This window comes from Oncorhynchus mykiss, chromosome 5, assembly GCF_057628025.1.
Source record: "Oncorhynchus mykiss isolate SJ-2025 chromosome 5, ASM5762802v1, whole genome shotgun sequence".
NCBI classification, from domain to species: domain Eukaryota; kingdom Metazoa; phylum Chordata; class Actinopteri; order Salmoniformes; family Salmonidae; genus Oncorhynchus; species Oncorhynchus mykiss.
This window is the reverse complement of record NC_143026.1, coordinates 17,140,452-17,165,676: the sequence shown is the minus strand read 5'-3', so window position 1 is coordinate 17,165,676 and position 25,225 is coordinate 17,140,452. Positions and strand designations below refer to the sequence as shown.

Here is a 25,225-nt window from a genome sequence, read left to right as displayed (position 1 = left end):
GAAGTATGGAAGGTAGGACAGTAGAAATGAAGTATGGAAGTGGGGAGGAAGGAAGTATGGAAGGTAGGACAGTAGAAAGGAAGTATGGAAGGTAGGACAGTAGAAAGGAAGTATGGAAGGATGGACAGTAGAAAGGAAGTATGGAAGTGGGGAGGAAGTATGGAAGGTCATACAGTAGAAAGGAAGTATGGAAGGTAGGACAGTAGAAAGGAAGTATGGAAGGTAGGACAGTAGAAAGGAAGTATGGAAGTGGGGAGGAAGTATGGAAGGTAGGACAGTAGAAAGGAAGTATGGAAGGTAGGACAGTAGAAAGGAAGTATGGAAGGTAGGACAGTGGGGAGGAAGAATGGAAGGTAGGACAGTAGAAAGGAAGTATGGAAGGTAGGACAGTAGGGAGGAAGTATGGTAGGTAGGACAGTAGGAAGGAATTATGGAAGGTAGGACAGTAGGAAGGAAGTATGGAAGGTCATACAGTAGAAAGGAAGTATGGAAGGTAGAACAGTAGAAAGGAAGAATGGAAGGTAGGACAGTGGGGAGGATGTATGGAAGGTAGGACAGTGGGGAGGAAGGTAGGAAGGTAGGATAGTAGGAAGGAAGTATGGAAGAAATTACAGTAGGAAGGAAGTATGGAAGGTAGGACAGTAGAAAGGACGTATGGAAGGTAGGACAGTAGGAAGGAAGTATGGAAGGTTGGACAGTAGAAAGGAAGTATGGTAGGTAGGACGTATGGAAGGTAGGACAGTAGGAAGGAAGTATGGAAGGTAGGACAATAGAAAGGAAGTATGGAAGGTAGGACAGTAGAAAGGAGGTATGGAAGGTAGGACAGTAGAAAGGAAGTATGGAAGGTAGGACAGTAGAAAGGAAGTATGGAAGGATGGACAGTAGAAAGGAAGTATGGAAGTGGGGAGGAAGTATGGAAGGTCATACAGTAGAAAGGAAGTATGGAAGGTAGGACAGTAGAAAGGAAGTATGGAAGGTAGGACAGTAGAAAGGAAGTATGGAAGGTAGGACAGTGGGGAGGAAGAATGGAAGGTAGGACAGTAGAAAGGAAGTATGGAAGGTAGGACAGTAGAAAGGAAGTATGGAAGGATGGACAGTAGAAAGGAAGTATGGAAGTGGGGAGGAAGTATGGAAGGTCATACAGTAGAAAGGAAGTATGGAAGGTAGGACAGTAGAAAGGAAGTATGGAAGGTAGGACAGTAGAAAGGAAGTATGGAAGTGGGGAGGAAGTATGGAAGGTAGGACAGTAGAAAGGAAGTATGGAAGGTAGGACAGTAGAAAGGAAGTATGGAAGGTAGGACAGTGGGGAGGAAGAATGGAAGGTAGGACAGTAGAAAGGAAGTATGGAAGGTAGGACAGTAGGGAGGAAGTATGGTAGGTAGGACAGTAGGAAGGAATTATGGAAGGTAGTACAGTAGGAAGGAAGTATGGAAGGTCATACAGTAGAAAGGAAGTATGGAAGGTAGAACAGTAGAAAGGAAGAATGGAAGGTAGGACAGTGGGGAGGATGTATGGAAGGTAGGACAGTGGGGAGGAAGGTAGGATAGTAGGAAGGAAGTATGGAAGGTAGGACAGTAGGAAGGAAGTATGGAAGGTTGGACAGTAGAAAGGAAGTATGGTAGGTAGGACGTATGGAAGGTAGGACAGTAGGAAGGAAGTATGGAAGGTAGGACAATAGAAAGGAAGTATGGAAGGTAGGACAGTAGAAAGGAGGTATGGAAGGTAGGACAGTAGAAAGGAAGTATGGAAGGTAGGACAGTGGGGAGGAAGTATGGAAGTTGGACAGTAGAAAGGAAGTATGGAAGGTTGGACAGTAGGGAGGAAGTATGGAAGTTAGGACAGTGGGGAGGAAGTATGGAAGGTAGGACAGTGGGGAGGAAGTATGGAAGGTAGGACAGTAGAAAGGAATTATGGAAGGTAGGACAGTAGGGAGGAAATATGGAAGTGGGGGCAGTAGGGAGGAAGTATGGAAGAAATTACAGTAGGAAGGAAGTATGGAAGGTTGGACAGTAGAAAGGAAGTATGGAAGGTAGGACAGTAGAAAGGACGTATGGAAGGTAGGACAGTAGGAAGGAAGTATGGAAGGTTGGATAGTAGAAATGAAGTATGGAAGGTAGGACAGTAGAAAGGAAGTATGGAAGGATGGACAGTAGGAAGGAAGTATGGAAGGTAGGACAGTAGGAAGGAAGTATGGAAGGTTGGACAGTAGAAATTAAGTATGGAAGGTAGGACAGTAGAAAGGAAGTATGGAAGGATGGACAGTAGAAAGGAAGTATGGAAGTGGGGAGGAAGTATGGAAGGTCATACAGTAGAAAGGAAGTATGGAAGGTAGGACAGTAGAAAGGAAGTATGGAAGGTAGGACAGTAGAAAGGAAGTATGGAAGTGGGGAGGAAGTATGGAAGGTAGGACAGTAGAAATGAAGTATGGAAGTGGGGAGGAAGGAAGTATGGAAGGTAGGACAGTAGAAAGGAAGTATGGAAGGTAGGACAGTAGAAAGGAAGTATGGAAGGTAGGACAGTGGGGAGGAAGAATGGAAGGTAGGACAGTAGAAAGGAAGTATGGAAGGTAGGACAGTAGAAAGGAAGTATGGAAGGATGGACAGTAGAAAGGAAGTATGGAAGTGGGGAGGAAGTATGGAAGGTCATACAGTAGAAAGGAAGTATGGAAGGTAGGACAGTAGAAAGGAAGTATAGAAGGTAGGACAGTAGAAAGGAAGTATGGAAGTGGGGAGGAAGTATGGAAGGTAGGAAAGTAGAAAGGAAGTATGGAAGGTAGGACAGTAGAAAGGAAGTATGGAAGGTAGGACAGTGGGGAGGAAGAATGGAAGGTAGGACAGTAGAAAGGAAGTATGGAAGGTAGGACAGTAGGGAGGAAGTATGGTAGGTAGGACAGTAGGAAGGAATTATGGAAGGTAGGACAGTAGGAAGGAAGTATGGAAGGTCATACAGTAGAAAGGAAGTATGGAAGGTAGAACAGTAGAAAGGAAGAATGGAAGGTAGGACAGTGGGGAGGATGTATGGAAGGTAGGACAGTGGGGAGGAAGGTAGGATAGTAGGAAGGAAGTATGGAAGAAATTACAGTAGGAAGGAAGTATGGAAGGTAGGACAGTAGAAAGGACGTATGGAAGGTAGGACAGTAGGAAGGAAGTATGGAAGGTTGGACAGTAGAAAGGAAGTATGGTAGGTAGGACGTATGGAAGGTAGGACAGTAGGAAGGAAGTATGGAAGGTAGGACAATAGAAAGGAAGTATGGAAGGTAGGACAGTAGAAAGGAGGTATGGAAGGTAGGACAGTAGAAAGGAAGTATGGAAGGTAGGACAGTAGAAAGGAAGTATGGAAGGATGGACAGTAGAAAGGAAGTATGGAAGTGGGGAGGAAGTATGGAAGGTCATACAGTAGAAAGGAAGTATGGAAGGTAGGACAGTAGAAAGGAAGTATGGAAGTGGGGAGGAAGAAAGTATGGAAGGTAGGACAGTAGAAAGGAAGTATGGAAGGTAGGACAGTGGGGAGGAAGAATGGAAGGTAGGACAGTAGAAAGGAAGTATGGAAGGTAGGACAGTAGAAAGGAAGTATGGAAGGATGGACAGTAGAAAGGAAGTATGGAAGTGGGGAGGAAGTATGGAAGGTCATACAGTAGAAAGGAAGTATGGAAGGTAGGACAGTAGAAAGGAAGTATGGAAGGTAGGACAGTAGAAAGGAAGTATGGAAGTGGGGAGGAAGTATGGAAGGTAGGACAGTAGAAAGGAAGTATGGAAGGTAGGACAGTAGAAAGGAAGTATGGAAGGTAGGACAGTGGGGAGGAAGAATGGAAGGTAGGACAGTAGAAAGGAAGTATGGAAGGTAGGACAGTAGGGAGGAAGTATGGTAGGTAGGACAGTAGGAAGGAATTATGGAAGGTAGGACAGTAGGAAGGAAGTATGGAAGGTCATACAGTAGAAAGGAAGTATGGAAGGTAGAACAGTAGAAAGGAAGAATGGAAGGTAGGACAGTGGGGAGGATGTATGGAAGGTAGGACAGTGGGGAGGAAGGTAGGATAGTAGGAAGGAAGTATGGAAGAAATTACAGTAGGAAGGAAGTATGGAAGGTAGGACAGTAGAAAGGACGTATGGAAGGTAGGACAGTAGGAAGGAAGTATGGAAGGTTGGACAGTAGAAAGGAAGTATGGTAGGTAGGACGTATGGAAGGTAGGACAGTAGGAAGGAAGTATGGAAGGTAGGACAATAGAAAGGAAGTATGGAAGGTAGGACAGTAGAAAGGAGGTATGGAAGGTAGGACAGTAGAAAGGAAGTATGGAAGGTAGGACAGTGGGGAGGAAGTATGGAAGTTGGACAGTAGAAAGGAAGTATGGAAGTTTGGACAGTAGGGAGGAAGTATGGAAGTTAGGACAGTGGGGAGGAAGTATGGAAGGTAGGACAGTGGGAAGGAAGTATGGAAGGTAGGACAGTAGAAAGGAAGTATGGAAGGTAGGACAGTAGGGAGGAAGTATGGAAGGTAGGACAGAAGGAAGGAATTATGGAAGGTAGGACAGTAGGAAGGAAGTATGGAAGGTAGGACAGTAGGGAGGAAATATGGAAGTGGGGGCAGTAGGGAGGAAGTATGGAAGAAATTACAGTAGGAAGGAAGTATGGAAGGTTGGACAGTAGAAAGGAAGTATGGAAGGTTGGACAGTAGAAAGGAAGTATGGAAGGTAGGACAGTAGAAAGGACGTATGGAAAGTAGGACAGTAGAAAGGAAGTATGGAAGGTGGGACAGTAGAAAGGAAGTATGGAAGGTAGGACAGTAGAAAGGAAGTATGGAAGGTAGGACAGTGGGGAGGAAGTATGGAAGTTGGACAGTAGAAAGGAAGTATGGAAGGTTGGACAGTAGGGAGGAAGTATGGAAGGTAGGACAGTGGGGAGGAAGTATGGAAGGTAGGACAGTGGGGAGGAAGTATGGAAGGTAGGACAGTAGAAAGGAAGTATGGAAGGTAGGACAGTAGGGAGGAAGTATGGAAGGTAGGACAGAAGGAAGGAATTATGGAAGGTAGGACAGTAGGAAGGAAGTATGGAAGGTAGGACAGTAGGGAGGAAATATGGAAGTGGGGGCAGTAGGGAGGAAGTATGGAAGTTAGGACAGTAGGAAGGAAAGTATGGAAGGTAGGACAGTAGGAAGTGTGGAAGATGGGACATTAGGAAGGAGGTGTGGAAGAAGGGACATTAGGGAGGAAGTTTGGAATGTATGACAGTAGGAAAGAAGTTTGGAAGATAGGACAGTAGGAAAGGTAGGACAGTAGGGAGGAAGTATGGAAGTGGGGAGGAAGTATGGAAGGTAGGACATTAGGGAGGAAGTATGGAAGGTAGGACAGTAGGGAGGAAGTATGGAAGGTAGGACAGTAGGGAATAAGTGTGGAAGTTGGGACAGTAGGAAGGAAGTATGGAAGATAGGACAGCAGGAAGGACGTATGGAAGGTTGGACAGTAGAAAGGAAGTATGGAAGATAGGACAGTAGGAAGGAAGTATGGAAGGTAGGACAGTGGGGAGGAAGTATGGAAGTTGGACAGTAGAAAGGAAGTATGGAAGGTAGGACAGTAGGGAGGACATATGGAAGTGGGGGCAGTAGGGAGGAAGTATGGAAGAAATTACAGTAGGAAGGAAGTATGGAAGGTTGGACAGTAGAAAGGAAGTATGGAAGGTTGGACAGTAGAAAGGAAGTATAGAAGGTAGGACAGTAGAAAGGAAGTATGGAAGGTAGGACAGTAGAAAGGAAGTATGGAAGGTAGGACAGTAGAAAGGAAGTATGGAAGGTAGGACAGTAGAAAGGAAGTATGGAAGGTAGGACAGTGGGGAGGAAGTATGGAAGTTGGACAGTAGAAAGGAAGTATGGAAGGTTGGACAGTAGGGAGGAAGTATGGAAGGTAGGACAGTGGGGAGGAAGTATGGAAGGTAGGACAGTGGGGAGGAAGTATGGAAGGTAGGACAGTAGAAAGGAAGTATGGAAGGTAGGACAGTAGGGAGGAAGTATGGAAGGTAGGACAGTAGGAAGGAAGTATGGAAGTTGGACAGTAGGAAGGAAGTATGGAAGGTTGGACAGTAGGGAGGAAGAATGGAAGGTAGGACAGTAGAAAGGAAGTATGGAAGGTAGAACAGTGGGGAGGAAGTATGGAAGTTGGACAGTAGGAAGGAAGTATGGTAGGTAGGACAGTAGGAAGGAAGTATGTTACGTAGGACAGTAGGAAGGAAGTATGGAAGGTCATACAGTAGGAAGGATGTATGGAAGGTAGGACAGTAGGAAGGAAGTATGGAAGTGGGGAGGAAGTATGGAAGGTCATACAGTAGAAAGGAAGTATGGAAGGTAGGACAGTAGAAAGGAAGTATGGAAGGTAGGACAGTAGAAAGGAAGTATGGAAGTGGGGAGGAAGTATGGAAGGTAGGACAGTAGAAATGAAGTATGGAAGTGGGGAGGAAGGAAGTATGGAAGGTAGGACAGTAGAAAGGATGTATGGAAGGTAGGACAGTAGAAAGGAAGTATGGAAGGTAGGACAGTGGGGAGGAAGGATGGAAGGTAGGACAGTAGAAAGGAAGTATGGAAGGTAGGACAGTAGAAAGGAAGTATGGAAGGATGGACAGTAGAAAGGAAGTATGGAAGTGGGGAGGAAGTATGGAAGGTCATACAGTAGAAAGGAAGTATGGAAGGTAGGACAGTAGAAAGGAAGTATGGAAGGTAGGACAGTAGAAAGGAAGTATGGAAGTGGGGAGGAAGTATGGAAGGTAGGACAGTAGAAAGGAAGTATGGAAGGTAGGACAGTAGAAAGGAAGTATGGAAGGTAGGACAGTGGGGAGGAAGAATGGAAGGTAGGACAGTGGGGAGGAAGAATGGAAGGTAGGACAGTAGAAAGGAAGTATGGAAGGATGGACAGTAGAAAGGAAGTATGGAAGTGGGGAGGAAGTATGGAAGGTCATACAGTAGAAAGGAAGTATGGAAGGTAGGACAGTAGAAAGGAAGTATGGAAGGTAGGACAGTAGAAAGGAAGTATGGAAGTGGGGAGGAAGTATGGAAGGTAGGACAGTAGAAAGGAAGTATGGAAGGTAGGACAGTAGAAAGGAAGTATGGAAGGTAGGACAGTGGGGAGGAAGAATGGAAGGTAGGACAGTAGAAAGGAAGTATGGAAGGTAGGACAGTAGGGAGGAATTATGGAAGGTAGGACAGTAGGAAGGAATTATGGAAGGTAGGACAGTAGGAAGGAAGTATGGAAGGTCATACAGTAGAAAGGAAGTATGGAAGGTAGAACAGTAGAAAGGAAGAATGGAAGGTAGGACAGTGGGGAGGATGTATGGAAGGTAGGACAGTGGGGAGGAAGGTAGGATAGTAGGAAGGAAGTATGGAAGAAATTACAGTAGGAAGGAAGTATGGAAGGTAGGACAGTAGAAAGGACGTATGGAAGGTAGGACAGTAGGAAGGAAGTATGGAAGGTTTGACAGTAGAAAGGAAGTATGGTAGGTAGGACGTATGGAAGGTAGGACAGTAGGAAGGAAGTATGGAAGGTAGGACAGTAGAAAGGAAGTATGGAAGGTAGGACAGTAGAAAGGAAGTATGGAAGGTAGGACAGTAGAAAGGAAGTATGGAAGGTAGGACAGTGGGGAGGAAGTATGGAAGTTGGACAGTAGAAAGGAAGTATGGAAGGTTGGACAGTAGGGAGGAAGTATGGAAGGTAGGACAGTGGGGAGGAAGTATGGAAGGTAGGACAGTGGGGAGGAAGTATGGAAGGTAGGACAGTAGAAAGGAAGTATGGAAGGTAGGACAGTAGGGAGGAAGTATGGAAGGTAGGACAGTAGGAAGGAATTATTGAAGGTAGGACAGTAGGAAGGAAGTATGGAAGGTAGGACAGTAGGAAGTATGGAAGGTAGGACAGTAGGGAGGAAATATGGAAGTGGGGGCAGTAGGGAGGAAGTATGGAAGAAATTACAGTAGGAAGGAAGTATGGAAGGTTGGACAGTAGAAAGGAAGTATGGAAGGTAGGACAGTAGAAAGGAAGTATGGAAGGTAGGACAGTAGAAAGGAAGTATGGAAGGTAGGACAGTAGAAAGGAAGTATGGAAGGTAGGACAGTAGAAAGGAAGTATGGAAGGTAGGACAGTAGAAAGGAAGTATGGAAGGTAGGACAGTGGGGAGGAAGTATGGAAGTTGGACAGTAGAAAGGAAGTATGGAAGGTTGGACAGTAGGGAGGAAGTATGGAAGGTAGGACAGTGGGGAGGAAGTATGGAAGGTAGGACAGTGGGGCGGAAGTATGGAAGGTAGGACAGTAGAAAGGAAGTATGGAAGGTAGGACAGTAGGGAGGAAGTATGGAAGGTAGGACAGTAGGAAGGAAGTATGGAAGTTGGACAGTAGGAAGGAAGTATGGAAGGTTGGACAGTAGGGAGGAAGAATGGAAGGTAGGACAGTAGAAAGGAAGTATGGAAGGTAGAACAGTGGGGAGGAAGTATGGAAGTTGGACAGTAGGAAGGAAGTATGGTAGGTAGGACAGTAGGAAGGAAGTATGGTACGTAGGACAGTAGGAAGGAAGTATGGAAGGTCATACAGTAGGAAGGATGTATGGAAGGTAGGACAGTAGGAAGGAAGTATGGAAGGTAGGACAGTGGGGAGGAAGGTAGGATAGTAGGAAGTATGGAAGAAATTACAGTAGGAAGGAAGTATGGAAGGTAGGACAGTAGGAAGGAAGTATGGAAGGTTGGACAGTAGAAATGAAGTATGGAAGGTAGGACAGTAGAAAGGAAGTATGGAAGGATGGACAGTAGAAAGGAAGTATGGAAGTGGGGAGGAAGTATGGAAGGTCATACAGTAGAAAGGAAGTATGGAAGGTAGGACAGTAGAAAGGAAGTATGGAAGGTAGGACAGTAGAAAGGAAGTATGGAAGTGGGGAGGAAGTATGGAAGGTAGGACAATAGAAATGAAGTATGGAAGTGGGGAGGAAGGAAGTATGGAAGGTAGGACAGTAGAAAGGAAGTATGGAAGGTAGGACAGTAGAAAGGAAGTATGGAAGGATGGACAGTAGAATGGAAGTATGGAAGTGGGGAGGAAGTATGGAAGGTCATACAGTAGAAAGGAAGTATGGAAGGTAGGACAGTAGAAAGGAAGTATGGAAGGTAGGACAGTAGAAAGGAAGTATGGAAGTGGGGAGGAAGTATGGAAGGTAGGACAGTAGAAAGGAAGTATGGAAGGTAGGACAGTAGAAAGGAAGTATGGAAGGTAGGACAGTGGGGAGGAAGAATGGAAGGTAGGACAGTAGAAAGGAAGTATGGAAGGTAGGACAGTAGGGAGGAAGTATGGTAGGTAGGACAGTAGGAAGGAATTATGGAAGGTAGGACAGTAGGAAGGAAGTATGGAAGGTCATACAGTAGAAAGGAAGTATGGAAGGTAGAACAGTAGAAAGGAAGAATGGAAGGTAGGACAGTGGGGAGGATGTATGGAAGGTAGGACAGTGGGGAGGAAGGTAGGAAGGTAGGATAGTAGGAAGGAAGTATGGAAGAAATTACAGTAGGAAGGAAGTATGGAAGGTAGGACAGTAGAAAGGACGTATGGAAGGTAGGACAGTAGGAAGGAAGTATGGAAGGTTGGACAGTAGAAAGGAAGTATGGTAGGTAGGACGTATGGAAGGTAGGACAGTAGGAAGGAAGTATGGAAGGTAGGACAATAGAAAGGAAGTATGGAAGGTAGGACAGTAGAAAGGAGGTATGGAAGGTAGGACAGTAGAAAGGAAGTATGGAAGGTAGGACAGTAGAAAGGAAGTATGGAAGGATGGACAGTAGAAAGGAAGTATGGAAGTGGGGAGGAAGTATGGAAGGTCATACAGTAGAAAGGAAGTATGGAAGGTAGGACAGTAGAAAGGAAGTATGGAAGGTAGGACAGTAGAAAGGAAGTATGGAAGGTAGGACAGTGGGGAGGAAGAATGGAAGGTAGGACAGTAGAAAGGAAGTATGGAAGGTAGGACAGTAGAAAGGAAGTATGGAAGGATGGACAGTAGAAAGGAAGTATGGAAGTGGGGAGGAAGTATGGAAGGTCATACAGTAGAAAGGAAGTATGGAAGGTAGGACAGTAGAAAGGAAGTATGGAAGGTAGGACAGTAGAAAGGAAGTATGGAAGTGGGGAGGAAGTATGGAAGGTAGGACAGTAGAAAGGAAGTATGGAAGGTAGGACAGTAGAAAGGAAGTATGGAAGGTAGGACAGTGGGGAGGAAGAATGGAAGGTAGGACAGTAGAAAGGAAGTATGGAAGGTAGGACAGTAGGGAGGAAGTATGGTAGGTAGGACAGTAGGAAGGAATTATGGAAGGTAGTACAGTAGGAAGGAAGTATGGAAGGTCATACAGTAGAAAGGAAGTATGGAAGGTAGAACAGTAGAAAGGAAGAATGGAAGGTAGGACAGTGGGGAGGATGTATGGAAGGTAGGACAGTGGGGAGGAAGGTAGGATAGTAGGAAGGAAGTATGGAAGGTAGGACAGTAGGAAGGAAGTATGGAAGGTTGGACAGTAGAAAGGAAGTATGGTAGGTAGGACGTATGGAAGGTAGGACAGTAGGAAGGAAGTATGGAAGGTAGGACAATAGAAAGGAAGTATGGAAGGTAGGACAGTAGAAAGGAGGTATGGAAGGTAGGACAGTAGAAAGGAAGTATGGAAGGTAGGACAGTGGGGAGGAAGTATGGAAGTTGGACAGTAGAAAGGAAGTATGGAAGGTTGGACAGTAGGGAGGAAGTATGGAAGTTAGGACAGTGGGGAGGAAGTATGGAAGGTAGGACAGTGGGGAGGAAGTATGGAAGGTAGGACAGTAGAAAGGAATTATGGAAGGTAGGACAGTAGGGAGGAAATATGGAAGTGGGGGCAGTAGGGAGGAAGTATGGAAGAAATTACAGTAGGAAGGAAGTATGGAAGGTTGGACAGTAGAAAGGAAGTATGGAAGGTAGGACAGTAGAAAGGACGTATGGAAGGTAGGACAGTAGGAAGGAAGTATGGAAGGTTGGATAGTAGAAATGAAGTATGGAAGGTAGGACAGTAGAAAGGAAGTATGGAAGGATGGACAGTAGGAAGGAAGTATGGAAGGTAGGACAGTAGGAAGGAAGTATGGAAGGTTGGACAGTAGAAATTAAGTATGGAAGGTAGGACAGTAGAAAGGAAGTATGGAAGGATGGACAGTAGAAAGGAAGTATGGAAGTGGGGAGGAAGTATGGAAGGTCATACAGTAGAAAGGAAGTATGGAAGGTAGGACAGTAGAAAGGAAGTATGGAAGGTAGGACAGTAGAAAGGAAGTATGGAAGTGGGGAGGAAGTATGGAAGGTAGGACAGTAGAAATGAAGTATGGAAGTGGGGAGGAAGGAAGTATGGAAGGTAGGACAGTAGAAAGGAAGTATGGAAGGTAGGACAGTAGAAAGGAAGTATGGAAGGTAGGACAGTGGGGAGGAAGAATGGAAGGTAGGACAGTAGAAAGGAAGTATGGAAGGTAGGACAGTAGAAAGGAAGTATGGAAGGATGGACAGTAGAAAGGAAGTATGGAAGTGGGGAGGAAGTATGGAAGGTCATACAGTAGAAAGGAAGTATGGAAGGTAGGACAGTAGAAAGGAAGTATAGAAGGTAGGACAGTAGAAAGGAAGTATGGAAGTGGGGAGGAAGTATGGAAGGTAGGAAAGTAGAAAGGAAGTATGGAAGGTAGGACAGTAGAAAGGAAGTATGGAAGGTAGGACAGTGGGGAGGAAGAATGGAAGGTAGGACAGTAGAAAGGAAGTATGGAAGGTAGGACAGTAGGGAGGAAGTATGGTAGGTAGGACAGTAGGAAGGAATTATGGAAGGTAGGACAGTAGGAAGGAAGTATGGAAGGTCATACAGTAGAAAGGAAGTATGGAAGGTAGAACAGTAGAAAGGAAGAATGGAAGGTAGGACAGTGGGGAGGATGTATGGAAGGTAGGACAGTGGGGAGGAAGGTAGGATAGTAGGAAGGAAGTATGGAAGAAATTACAGTAGGAAGGAAGTATGGAAGGTAGGACAGTAGAAAGGACGTATGGAAGGTAGGACAGTAGGAAGGAAGTATGGAAGGTTGGACAGTAGAAAGGAAGTATGGTAGGTAGGACGTATGGAAGGTAGGACAGTAGGAAGGAAGTATGGAAGGTAGGACAATAGAAAGGAAGTATGGAAGGTAGGACAGTAGAAAGGAGGTATGGAAGGTAGGACAGTAGAAAGGAAGTATGGAAGGTAGGACAGTAGAAAGGAAGTATGGAAGGATGGACAGTAGAAAGGAAGTATGGAAGTGGGGAGGAAGTATGGAAGGTCATACAGTAGAAAGGAAGTATGGAAGGTAGGACAGTAGAAAGGAAGTATGGAAGTGGGGAGGAAGAAAGTATGGAAGGTAGGACAGTAGAAAGGAAGTATGGAAGGTAGGACAGTGGGGAGGAAGAATGGAAGGTAGGACAGTAGAAAGGAAGTATGGAAGGTAGGACAGTAGAAAGGAAGTATGGAAGGATGGACAGTAGAAAGGAAGTATGGAAGTGGGGAGGAAGTATGGAAGGTCATACAGTAGAAAGGAAGTATGGAAGGTAGGACAGTAGAAAGGAAGTATGGAAGGTAGGACAGTAGAAAGGAAGTATGGAAGTGGGGAGGAAGTATGGAAGGTAGGACAGTAGAAAGGAAGTATGGAAGGTAGGACAGTAGAAAGGAAGTATGGAAGGTAGGACAGTGGGGAGGAAGAATGGAAGGTAGGACAGTAGAAAGGAAGTATGGAAGGTAGGACAGTAGGGAGGAAGTATGGTAGGTAGGACAGTAGGAAGGAATTATGGAAGGTAGGACAGTAGGAAGGAAGTATGGAAGGTCATACAGTAGAAAGGAAGTATGGAAGGTAGAACAGTAGAAAGGAAGAATGGAAGGTAGGACAGTGGGGAGGATGTATGGAAGGTAGGACAGTGGGGAGGAAGGTAGGATAGTAGGAAGGAAGTATGGAAGAAATTACAGTAGGAAGGAAGTATGGAAGGTAGGACAGTAGAAAGGACGTATGGAAGGTAGGACAGTAGGAAGGAAGTATGGAAGGTTGGACAGTAGAAAGGAAGTATGGTAGGTAGGACGTATGGAAGGTAGGACAGTAGGAAGGAAGTATGGAAGGTAGGACAATAGAAAGGAAGTATGGAAGGTAGGACAGTAGAAAGGAGGTATGGAAGGTAGGACAGTAGAAAGGAAGTATGGAAGGTAGGACAGTGGGGAGGAAGTATGGAAGTTGGACAGTAGAAAGGAAGTATGGAAGTTTGGACAGTAGGGAGGAAGTATGGAAGTTAGGACAGTGGGGAGGAAGTATGGAAGGTAGGACAGTGGGAAGGAAGTATGGAAGGTAGGACAGTAGAAAGGAAGTATGGAAGGTAGGACAGTAGGGAGGAAGTATGGAAGGTAGGACAGAAGGAAGGAATTATGGAAGGTAGGACAGTAGGAAGGAAGTATGGAAGGTAGGACAGTAGGGAGGAAATATGGAAGTGGGGGCAGTAGGGAGGAAGTATGGAAGAAATTACAGTAGGAAGGAAGTATGGAAGGTTGGACAGTAGAAAGGAAGTATGGAAGGTTGGACAGTAGAAAGGAAGTATGGAAGGTAGGACAGTAGAAAGGACGTATGGAAAGTAGGACAGTAGAAAGGAAGTATGGAAGGTGGGACAGTAGAAAGGAAGTATGGAAGGTAGGACAGTAGAAAGGAAGTATGGAAGGTAGGACAGTGGGGAGGAAGTATGGAAGTTGGACAGTAGAAAGGAAGTATGGAAGGTTGGACAGTAGGGAGGAAGTATGGAAGGTAGGACAGTGGGGAGGAAGTATGGAAGGTAGGACAGTGGGGAGGAAGTATGGAAGGTAGGACAGTAGAAAGGAAGTATGGAAGGTAGGACAGTAGGGAGGAAGTATGGAAGGTAGGACAGAAGGAAGGAATTATGGAAGGTAGGACAGTAGGAAGGAAGTATGGAAGGTAGGACAGTAGGGAGGAAATATGGAAGTGGGGGCAGTAGGGAGGAAGTATGGAAGTTAGGACAGTAGGAAGGAAAGTATGGAAGGTAGGACAGTAGGAAGTGTGGAAGATGGGACATTAGGAAGGAGGTGTGGAAGAAGGGACATTAGGGAGGAAGTTTGGAATGTATGACAGTAGGAAAGAAGTTTGGAAGATAGGACAGTAGGAAAGGTAGGACAGTAGGGAGGAAGTATGGAAGTGGGGAGGAAGTATGGAAGGTAGGACATTAGGGAGGAAGTATGGAAGGTAGGACAGTAGGGAGGAAGTATGGAAGGTAGGACAGTAGGGAATAAGTGTGGAAGTTGGGACAGTAGGAAGGAAGTATGGAAGATAGGACAGCAGGAAGGACGTATGGAAGGTTGGACAGTAGAAAGGAAGTATGGAAGATAGGACAGTAGGAAGGAAGTATGGAAGGTAGGACAGTAGGAAGGAAGTGTGGAAGAAATTACAGTAGGAAGGGAGTATGGAAGGTTGGACAGTAGGGAGGAAGTATGGAAGTGGGGACAGGAGGGAGGAAGTATGGAAGGTAGTACAGTAGGGAGGAAGTATGGAATGTAGGACAGTAGGAAGGAAGTATGGAAGCTAGGACAGTAGGAAGTGTGGAAGGTTTGACAGTAGGAAGAAAGTGTGAAAGTGGGGGCAGTAGGGAGGAAGTATGGGGGGGGACAGTAGGGTGGAAGTATGGAAGGTAGGACAGTAGGAAAGAAGTGTGGAAGGTAGGACAGTAGGAAGGAAGTATGGAGGTGGGGGAAGTAGGGAGGAAGTATGGAAGGTAGGACAGTAGGTAGGAAGTATGAAAGGTAGGACAGTAGGAAAGAAGTATGGAAGATAGGACAGTAGGAAAGAAGTATGGAAGGTAGGACAGTAGGGAGGAAGTATGGAAGGTAGGATAGTAGGAAAGAAGTGTGGAAGGTAGGACAGTAGGAAGGAAGTATGGAGGTGGGGGAAGTAGGGAAGAAGTATGGAAGGTAGTACAGTAGGGAGGAAGTATGGAAGGTAGGACAGTAGAGAGAAAATATGGAAGGTAGGACAGAAGGAAGGAAGTGTGGAAGGTAGGACAGTAGGAAGGAAGTGTGGAAGGTAGGACAGAAGGAAGGAAGTGTGGAAGGTAGGACAGTAGGAAGGAAGTATGGAAGGTTGAACAGTAGGGAGGGAAAGTATTTTCATGGTATTGGAGCAGGGTCAGGTACTTAGAATGAGTGATACCAATTTCTATGGACCTTTGGAACTGCTGGGACCACACAGTACAGATTGAGGAAAAGGAAGGAGGATGGAAGGAACTTGCTGGATGGGGCTCTAGGTGGAGCCACTGCTCCACGGCACTCCCTCTCATCTCTGACCTTTAATCCCTGACCCCTTCTACCTAGTTGCCTTAACCACTGGTCTAGGTTCAGATGTTTTCTCATTGCCCTACTGGTTACATTTTGGGTAATCTGATCCTAGATCTGTGGTTAAAGACCATCTTCTACCTTGCGCCACTACTTCCTGATCCTGTCACTAGCATAGAATGTAGAGTTCTATGATCACTGCTCTACTTCTGACCCTCCCTACTTCCTATAACTAATAGTTCCCTAGACCATTCCCCTAGGCACTTGTGTAGATCTAAAAAGAGTAGATGGGTACAGGCAATACGAGGCCAGTTTGACCCAGCCTACCCAAAGACAAAGACCCTATCCAATGTTTTCAGAAGTGTGCCTAGAAGGAACGAGCTACACACTCCTTCACCCCACCTCCCCTAACCAACACACACACACTCAAAATGTCCAGACCCCTTCCCCCTCCCGCCAAGCTAATCAGAGCGTCGTTTGCATGGCAGGCAGATCCCAGGGCCATAAACTCAAGGAGATCAAACACCACAGAATCCTGGTTGTTGATTGGTAGCCATGATGCCATCATCCTTGGTCCTGGCTGTTGATTTGGTCCCCATCACTCCCGATCCGTATATAACCACTTCCTCCTCTAATCATCAGTCAATCATACCCAACCTGTGCCTTTGTGTTTCCATATGTTTGTGTTGCATATACCTGTTGCTCTCTGCTGCTGTGTGTGTGTTGCTGTTCAGGCCTGTAGTTGTGTGTGTGTGTGTGTGTGCTGTCTGTCTGTCTGACTTCATCTGTGTCTGAATTACTGCTGTCAGAGCCATGAGATTCTACTGTACAATCATGCTCTGCTCTGTTCTCCTCTCCCCTGTTCTCCTCTCCCCTGTTCTCCTCTCCCCTGTTCTCCTCTCCCCTGTTCTCCTCTCCCCTGTTCTCCTCTCTTCTGTTCTCCTCTCCTCTGTTCTCCTCTCCTCTCCCCTGTTCTCCTCTCCTCTGTTCTCCTCTGTTCTCCTCTGTTCTGTTCTCCTTTCCTCTGTTCTCCTCTCTTCTGTTCTCCTCTCCCCTGTTCTCCTCTCCTCTGTTCTCCTGTCTTCTGTTCTCCTCTCTTCTGTTCTCCTCTCTTCTGTTCTCCTCTCTTCTGTTCTCCTCTCCCCTATTCTCCTCTCCTCTCCCCTGTTCTCCTCTCCCCTGTTCTCCTCTCCTCTCCCCTGTTCTCCTCTCCCCTGTTCTCCTCTCCCCTGTTCTCCTCTCCTCTGTTCTGTTCTCCTCTCCTCTGTTCTCCTCTCCCCTGTTCTCCTCTCTTCTGTTCTCCTCTCTTCTGTTCTCCTCTCTTCTGTTCTCCTCTCTTCTGTTCTCCTCTCTTCTGTTCTCCTCTCTTCTGTTCTCCTCTCTTCTGTTCTCCTCTCTTCTGTTCTCCTCTCTTCTGTTCTCCTCTCTTCTGTTCTCCTCTCCTCTGTTCTCCTCTCCTCTCCCTTGTTCTCCTCTGTTCTGTTATCCTCTGTTCTCCTCTGTTCTGTTCTCCTCTGTTCTCCTCTGTTCTCCTCTGTTCTGTTCTCCTCTCCTCTGTTCTCCTCTCCTCTGTTCTCCTCTCCCCTGTTCTCCTCTCCCCTGTTCTCCTCTCCCCTGTTCTCCTCTCTTCTGTTCTCCTCTCTTCTGTTCTCCTCTCTTCTGTTCTCCTCTCTTCTGTTCTCCTCTCCTCTGTTCTCCTCTCCTCTCCCCTGTTCTCCTCTCCTCTCCCCTGTTCTCCTCTCCTATGTTCTCCTCTCCCCTGTTCTCCTCTCCCCTGTTCTCCTCTCCTCTGTTCTCTTCTGTTCTCCTCTGTTCTGTTCTCCTCTCCTCTGTTCTCCTCTCCTCTCCCCTGTTCTCCTCTCCTCTGTTCTCCTCTCCCCTGTTCTCCTCTCCCCTGTTCTCCTCTCCCCTGTTCTCCTCTCCTCTGTTCTCCTCTCCCCTGTTCTCCTCTCCTCTGTTCTCCTCTCCTCTGTTCTCCTCTTCTCTGTTTCCTCTCCCCTGTTCTCCTCTCCCCTGTTCTCCTCTCCCCTGTTCTCCTCTCCCCTGTTCTCCTCTCCCCTATTCTCCTCTCCCCTATTCTCCTCTCCCCTGTTCTCCTCTCCTCTCCCCTGTTCTCCTCTCCCCGGTTCTCCTCTCCCCTGTTCTCCTCTCCCCTGTTCTCCTCTCCTCTGTTCTCCTCTCCTCTGTTCTCCTCTCTTCTGTTCTCCTCTCTTCTGTTCTCCTCTCCTCTGTTCTCCTCTCCCTTGTTCTCCTCTCCTCTGTTCTCCTCTGTTCTCCTCTGTTCTGTTCTCCTCTGTTCTCCTCTGTTCTGTTCTCCTCTGTTCTCCTCTGTTCTGTTCTCCTCTCCTCTGTTCTCCTCTGTTCTGTTCTCCTCTCCTCTGTTCTCCTTTCCTCTGTTCTCCTCTCCCCTGTTCTCCTCTCCCCTGTTCTCCTCTCCCCTGTTCTCCTCTCCCCTGTTCTCCTCTCCCCTGTTCTCCTCTCCCCTGTTCTCCTCTCCTCTGTTCTCCTCTCCTCTGTTCTCCTGTCTTCTGTTCTCCTCTCTTCTGTTCTCCTCTCTTCTGTTCTCCTCTCCCCTGTTCTCCTCTCCTCTCCCCTGTTCTCCTCTCCTCTCCCCTGTTCTCCTCTGTTCTCCCCTGTTCTCCTCTGTTCTCCTCTCCTCTGTTCTCCTCTCCTCTGTTCTCCTCTCTTCTGTTCTCCTCTCTTCTGTTCTCCCCTCCTCTCCCCTGTTCTCTTCTCCTCTCCCCTGTTCTCTCTCTCCTCTGTTCTCCTCTCCCCTGTTCTCCTCTCCCCTGTTCTCCTCTCCCCTGTTCTCCTCTCCCCTGTTCTCCTCTCCCCTGTTCTCCTCTCTTCTGTTCTCCTCTTCTGTTCTCCTCTCTTCTGTTCTCCTCTCTTCTGTTCTCCTCTCTTCTGTTCTCCTCTCCCCTGTTCTCCTCTCCCCTGTTCTCCTCTCCTCTCCCCTGTTCTCCTCTCCTCTCCCCTGTTCTCCTCTCCTCTCCCCTGTTCTCCTCTCCTCTCCCCTGTTCTCCTCTCCTCTCCCCTGTTCTCCCCTGTTCTCCCCTGTTCTCCTCTCCTCTCCTCTGTTCTCCTCTCCGCTGTTCTCCTCTCTTCTGTTCTCCTCTCTTCTGTTCTCCTCTCTTCTGTTCTCCTCTCTTCTGTTCTCCTCTCCCCTGTTCTCCTCTCCTCTCCCCTGTTCTCTTCTCCTCTCCCCTGTTCTCTCTCTCCTCTGTTCTCCTCTCTCCTGTTCTCCTCTCTCCTGTTCTCCTCTCTCCTGTGCTCCTCTCTCCTGTTCTCTTCTCCTCTCTTCTGTGTTCTACTCTGTCTGTGCACGTGCATGCATGTGTGTGTGTACCTAATATGTGTGTGTGCATGCATTCATGTTGGTGTGAGTGAATGTGTGTGTTCTTGTGTGAATGTGTATAGGTGTATTATCCCAAGCTCACCCTCTCTCTCCCTCTCCATATCCCAGAGTTCCGTTCTCCTACTCACAGTAGTGGTCTGAACCGCTCGGCGTCGCTGAGCTGCACTGAGCGTGGCGCTCCCGGAGAATGCAGCTCGGTAACCGCTAGCAACACGCAGCTCACCACCTGCCAGTACACACCAGACTTCTACGTACGTGCTCTTACTGACCTGCAGTATGTCAAGGTAACACTCTCAACTTTAACCCCTGACCTTGACTTTTAACCTTCTTATAACTCTACATATATCTTAGTCACCTTCATGCTGACAGCACTATTCTGTCTAGTAGTTACACATGCTTGGGTGATGGTTTGTTTTTTAACAAGGCCTTGGTCTCTCTATACTTTCTCCTCCTCACTCTGTCGCTTTCTTCTCCTCACCTCAGATCACTCGTTCCCAGTACCAGAATGGTCTGCTGGCGTCCAGGCTTGACAGCACTCCCCAGTCACCCGAGGGGAGCCACCCCCACCTGGACAGCACCTCCGCATCCCTGCCCCCCATCACCACCCCAGCCCTTCCCCGCACCCCTCTCCCCTTGGCCACCCCACCCTTCAAACACCCCCTTGCCATCCCTCAGCCCACCCCTCCTCCCACCGACCGTACCCCCTTACCCCAAACCACCATCCCCACCCAAGTCAATCCCCGCCCGGCCCTGCCCCAATCCACCCCTCCTCTCATAAAAGGCAAACCTCTGCCCAAGACAACCCCTTCCCCTTTCTCGGGTGCACGCACCCCTCACCCACCTCCATCTTCCTCCTCATCCTCTCTCCCCCACCTGCCTCATCCCCTCACCTCTCTCCCCCTCAAATCCCCCCCTTCTGCGAGGCCAGGGGGGGAGAATGGGCCAGGGGGGGAGAATGGGCCAGGGGGGGAGAATGGGCCAGGTGAGGAGAATGGGCCAGGTGAGATGACCTCTCTGCTCTCTGAGCAGCCACAGAACTGCCTGGGTGGCACACGCAGACCCAGCTACCCACAAACACACACACAACACCCTCACACACACCAACACCCGCGCACACACGTGCACACCATCAGTCACGCACACACCGAGAGCACCATCTGACAACTACCCCTGCGGGGGTTTGTTAAGATGTGTTAAAATAAATACACACACATTTCGTTCGTTCTCAAGTTCTGTTGGCCCTGACTGACACTATCCCTGGAGCACTGGAAGATTCTAAGGAGCAAGGTGCATTATGGGAATCCTCCTGGCCCCTATCCTCCGTCTCTCCTCTGTCCCCTATCCTCCATCTTTCCTCTGTCCCCTATCCTCCCTCCCCTGCCCACTATCCTCCCTCCTCTGTCCACTATCCTACCTCCCTCCTCTGTCCATTATCCTCCCTCCTCTGTCCCCTATCCTCCCACCTTCCCCTGTCCCCTATCCTCCCTCCTCTGTCCCCTATCCTCCCACCCTCCCCTGTCCCCTATCCTCCCACCCTCCTCTGTCCCCTATCCTCCCACCCTCCTCTGTCCCCTATCCTCCCACCCTCCCCTGGCCCCTATCTTCCGTCTCTCCTCTGTCCCCTATCCTCCCTCCCTCCTCTGTCCCCCATCTTCCCTCCCCTGCCCACTATCCTCCCTCCCTCCTCTGTCCACTATCCTCTCTCCCTCCTCTGTCCCTTATCCTCCCACCCTCCTCTGTCCCCTATCCTCCCACCCTCCCCTATCCTCCCACCCTCCTCTGTCCCCTATCCTCCCACCCTCCCCTGTCCCCCCACCCTCCCCTGTCCCCTATCCTCCCACCCTCCCCTGTCCCCTATCCTCCCACCCTCCCCTGTCCCCTATCCTCCCACCCTCCTCTGTCCCCCCACCCTCCTCTGTCCCCTGTCCCCCCCACCCTCCCCTGTCCCCTATCCTCCCACCCTCCCCTGTCCCCTATCCTCCCACCCTCCCCTGTCCCCTATCCTCCCACCCTCCTCTGTCCCCTATCCTCCCACCCTCCCCTGTCCCCCCACCCTCCCCTGTCCCCTATCCTCCCACCCTCCCCTGTCCCCTATCCTCCCACCCTCCCCTGTCCCCTATCCTCCCACCCTCCTCTGTCCCCTGTCCCCCCACCCTCCTCTGTCCCCTGTCCCCCCACCCTCCTCTGTCCCCTGTCCCCCCCACCCTCCCCTGTCCCCTATCCTCCCACCCTCCCCTGTCCCCTATCCTCCCACCCTCCCCTGTGCCCTATCCTCCCACCCTCCTCTGTCCCCTATCCTCCCACCCTCGTCTGTCCTCCCACCCTTGTCTGTCCCCTATCCTCCCACCCTCCCCTGTCCCCTATCCTCCCACTCTCCCCTGTCCCCTATCCTCCCACCCTCCCCTGTCCCCTATCCTCCCACCCTCCTCTGTCCCCTATCCTCCCACCCTCGTCTGTCCTCCCACCCTTGTCTGTCCCCTATCCTCCCACCCTCCTCTGTCCCCTATCCTCCCACCCTCGTCTGTCCTCCCACCCTCCCCTGTCCCCTATCCTCCCACCCTCCCCTGTCCCCTATCCTCCCACCCTCCCCTGTCCCCTATCCTCCCACCCTCCTCTGTCCCCTATCCTCCCACCCTCGTCTGTCCTCCCACCCTTGTCTGTCCCCTATCCTCCCACCCTTGTCTGTCCCCTATCCTCCCACCCTCCTCTGTCCCCTATCCTCCCACCCTCCCCTGTGCCCTATCCTCCCACCCTCCTCTGTCCCCTATCCTCCCACCCTCGTCTGTCCTCCCACCCTTGTCTGTCCCCTATCCTCCCACCTCTGTCCCTTATCCTCCCACCCTCCTCTGTCCCCTATCCTCCCACCCTTGTCTGTCCTCCCACCCTTGTCTGTCCCCTATCCTCCCACCCTCCTCTGTCCCCTATCCTCCCACCCTCCCCTGTGCCCTATCCTCCCACCCTCCTCTGTCCCCTATCCTCCCACCCTCGTCTGTCCTCCCACCCTTGTCTGTCCCCTATCCTCCCACCCTCCTCTGTCCCTTATCCTCCCACCCTCCTCTGTCCCCTATCCTCCCACCGTCGTCTGTCCTCCCACCCTCCTCTGTCCCCTATCCTCCCACCCTCCTCTGTCCCCTATCCTCCCACCCTCGTCTGTCCCCTATCCTCCCACCCTCGTCTGTCCTCCCACCCTTGTCTGTCCCCTATCCTCCCACCCTCCTCTGTCCCTTATCCTCCCACCCTCCTCTGTCCCTTATCCTCCCACTCTCCTCTGTCCCCTATCCTCCCACCCTCCTCTCAAGATGAGAGGAGAAAGAGACCAGGAGCACTGGTGTGTTACGCAGTGCGGAGGCCAAGTGTGATGTATCTAGTCTCTGTCATACGGTTCTGTCTGTGTGTGTGTGTGTGTGTGTGTGTGTGTGTGTGTGTGTGTGTGTGTCAGCGTTACGGATGCTGCAGACACAGCCTGGGATCAGCTATGTGGGTGAGGATAGAAGAGGGGGTGATATACACCCCAGCCTATAGCATGTTTATAGTATGTGTTAATTCTCTGCCCTCAGGTTTTGGGTAAAATATATAATGTGACCTGAAAAATATGTTTTTAAAGAGAAATGTAGCAATATTGAGAGAGACATGCATTTTTAGCTTAGTGTTCACTGTGAACCCTCACCCACACATCTGTACCTGTGTGTTCTCTCTAAAAATCTTCTGTCCCACTCCCCTCCCACATGCCCAGTTTCCATGGCAATGACTTTCGACCCCCCCCCCCCCAAATGGAACATTCTCATGAGGGAGTCCTAGAATCTTGGTTCATTTTTTTGTTTGTCTGTTCTTTCTTTTTTCCAAAGATGACGATTTCCCCAAAAACCGAACTAGGAGGTTGTGAGTAGATGATTGTTAAAGATAGCGATTGTTGCGTTTGGGGTCTGTTTACACAAGGGCTCAACAGGAGAGTAAGGGTTTGTGTGTGTACCTCCTGGGCTGCATCTTATTTTGAGATTTTTGTGGAATGAAACACACTAGAAGTGATTGATTACCTGACCCTGTCAGGCCTATCAGGCTGGGGTGGGGGTGGGATTACTGGAAGGGGGGTTGGCTGACTAATTGACTAACAGGTGGGTTTGTTTAACACAGACCCACCTCCTGACCAGAGATGTGAAGTGTATTATATTATGAATTATTTAAATATAAATAGTAATATTTATTTTGCATTACATATTACTTTGTGTGTGTGTATGTGTGTGTATATATATATATATATATATAGAGAGAGAGAGATTTATTTGATGTCAAATGTTTTATATTCTATAGATTTTATTTTGTTGAGAACTTTCAAAACTCCTTGTACTGTGAATGATGACACTGACACTCCAGAACAGACTTTACTACTGTATTTCAACCAACTGCCCCTAGCACCTACACACTCACACACCTAACTGTGAACAGAGCTCAATTAGACTGATACTAGCTTCTTTTCCTGTTTATTTCATTTCACATAAGCAGTGGAATAGCACTTGGGTGTCTGAGACACTGTGATTTAACATTATTGGTTGCTTTGGAGTGATGTCACAATGGAGTTTAGCGTTCCGAGTGTTACTGTGATGTCACAATGGAATACAGAATTCACTGTTTGGGGTGATGTCACAATGGTATATACTGTTTGGGGTGATGTCACAATGGTATATACTGTATAATTCACTATTTGCAGGGGTGATGTCACAATGGAGTGCCAAGTTCCAATTTGTGATGTCACAATGAACTTTAGAATTGAGAGTTTTATTGTGTGATGTTACAGTCAGTGAGTGGTGGTTGGCACTAATGACCTGAAAAACCTCTACCACAATGTTCCCTTCTCATTTATGTTGTATGTACTCCAAAAATGACATTCCAAAACAGGGGATCCACAATTGACCATTCAGATTCAATGTGATGTAGGTTTTACTGTGTGTATTAGTGAAATTGTTACATGCTCTGTGCCCGGGCTTGCTGTTTATGGGTAGATATGGTGTCTATAACACATATAGACGAACTGTAGGACTGGGCTCTCCTCCAGAGGAATGGACACAGAGTTTAGAGACGACTGTGTGTCTCCTTCACCATGCATTCTTTATGGATGGAGGGCAGACCAGATATATAACGCTGCTATCATGAAAATCTACCGATCTTGAGCCCCAGAGATATATGAACTGACAATGAAGTAACTCAAGCAACCGTCAACATGAAGGAAACAACTTGATAAAAGATTGATTTACACACATGAATTTGGTAAGAAAATTACAAACTGCGAGGTACGACTGAGTATTTATTCTGTTCCACAGGGAAGAGTTCATACCTGAATTTTAAGAGTATAGCACATATTAGAATGAATAGAACTGACACAAGCCCATGAGTACAGGCTATTGAATGGGGTCGTCTATTCTAGACTTTTCTAAGTCTATGGTGGGTGTGGCCTTACACACTACTTCACACAGAAACGCTAGACCTGACTGCTGGTTCACATAGGTCACTCGTAGAATTGTGTCTTACTGGTTCTGTTACAGCACTGGTCTGGATGGCAGTCTAGCCACTGGTTGGCTGTGATGCTCCTAGTCAGTGTACCGGGAACGGTGATGTTAGGAATGCATTGTTTGACTACTTAGACATTTTGTATTTATTTGAAAAGTAATAATATTCTGTTTTTTGTTGTGTGTTCTCTTGTGAAACGGGCTTCCATTTACGACAATCGCGTCTATCAACGGGTAATTGTGACAGGCGAAGAGATGTTATATATTTCCTGCTTGTATTATGCTACTGTAAATACTATATGAAGAAACAGGTGTTTGTCTGCTATTTTGTGTGTAATTGGAGTAAGCAAGGATGCCTATATGGAACATGTATAAAGTAGCCTCTGTGAGAATACTTACCGGAGAAAAAAACGTATATCTCTTTAGACTAAGACGTTTTACTAGGAAGACATTGAAATAGCAATAAAAACATTGCTTGGATTTGACCTCAAAGAACATTTCTCTCTGATTATTTTTTCCCCCCAGCTGAAGTAGCCTCATGTAGCTTTTAGTAACACTGACCGTGAATTGTAATTTGACATGAATGATCAAAGTCAGAGCACTGTGGTAGCATAGCTAGCTGTTAGCTAGATGTTAGATGGCTGTTAGCTAGCTGTCTGGGCAGACTAGCATGCCTCCCTCCCCTCTTTTCCTTTCCTAATGTTCTTTCCTCTCTTCCTCCCTTCTTGCCTCTTCTCCGGTCCTTTCTGTACCCACTCCCCAAGCTTCTATTCTCCCCTCACACCACTACTTCTCCCCTCCTTCCCTTCTCTCTGCCCCCTTCCCTCTCACCGGTCAAGTAATGTTTAAATTCTTTGACCACTGATCTAAACAGTCCTATAAGCCTTTTTTAATGTCCAGCTCCTGGTGGGATGGTTGTCCAGCTCCTGGTGGGATGGTTGTCCAGCTCCTGGCGGGATGGTTGTCCAGCTCCTGGCGGGATGGTTGTCCAGCTCCTGGCGGGATGGTTGTCCAGCTCCTGGCGGGATGGTTGTCCAGCTCCTGGTGGTTG

The 25,225-nt window shown here is 48.0% G+C and overlaps 1 protein-coding gene across 2 annotated transcripts in view; it reads left to right on the top strand.

The window, feature by feature from the left end:
- cnnm4a (cyclin and CBS domain divalent metal cation transport mediator 4a) overlaps positions 1-19,965 on the top strand; it is a 62,843-nt gene extending 42,878 nt beyond the window's left edge. For both annotated transcript variants that reach the window (XM_036976954.2, XM_090234021.1), the window contains 2 exons: positions 18,782-18,957; positions 19,157-19,965. In XM_036976954.2, coding sequence (XP_036832849.2) covers positions 18,782-18,957; positions 19,157-19,834 — 854 coding nt within the window. In that variant the 3' untranslated portion in view covers positions 19,835-19,965. The remainder of the gene's footprint in view (positions 1-18,781; positions 18,958-19,156) is intronic.
- Positions 19,966-25,225: the final 5,260 nt, after the last annotated feature.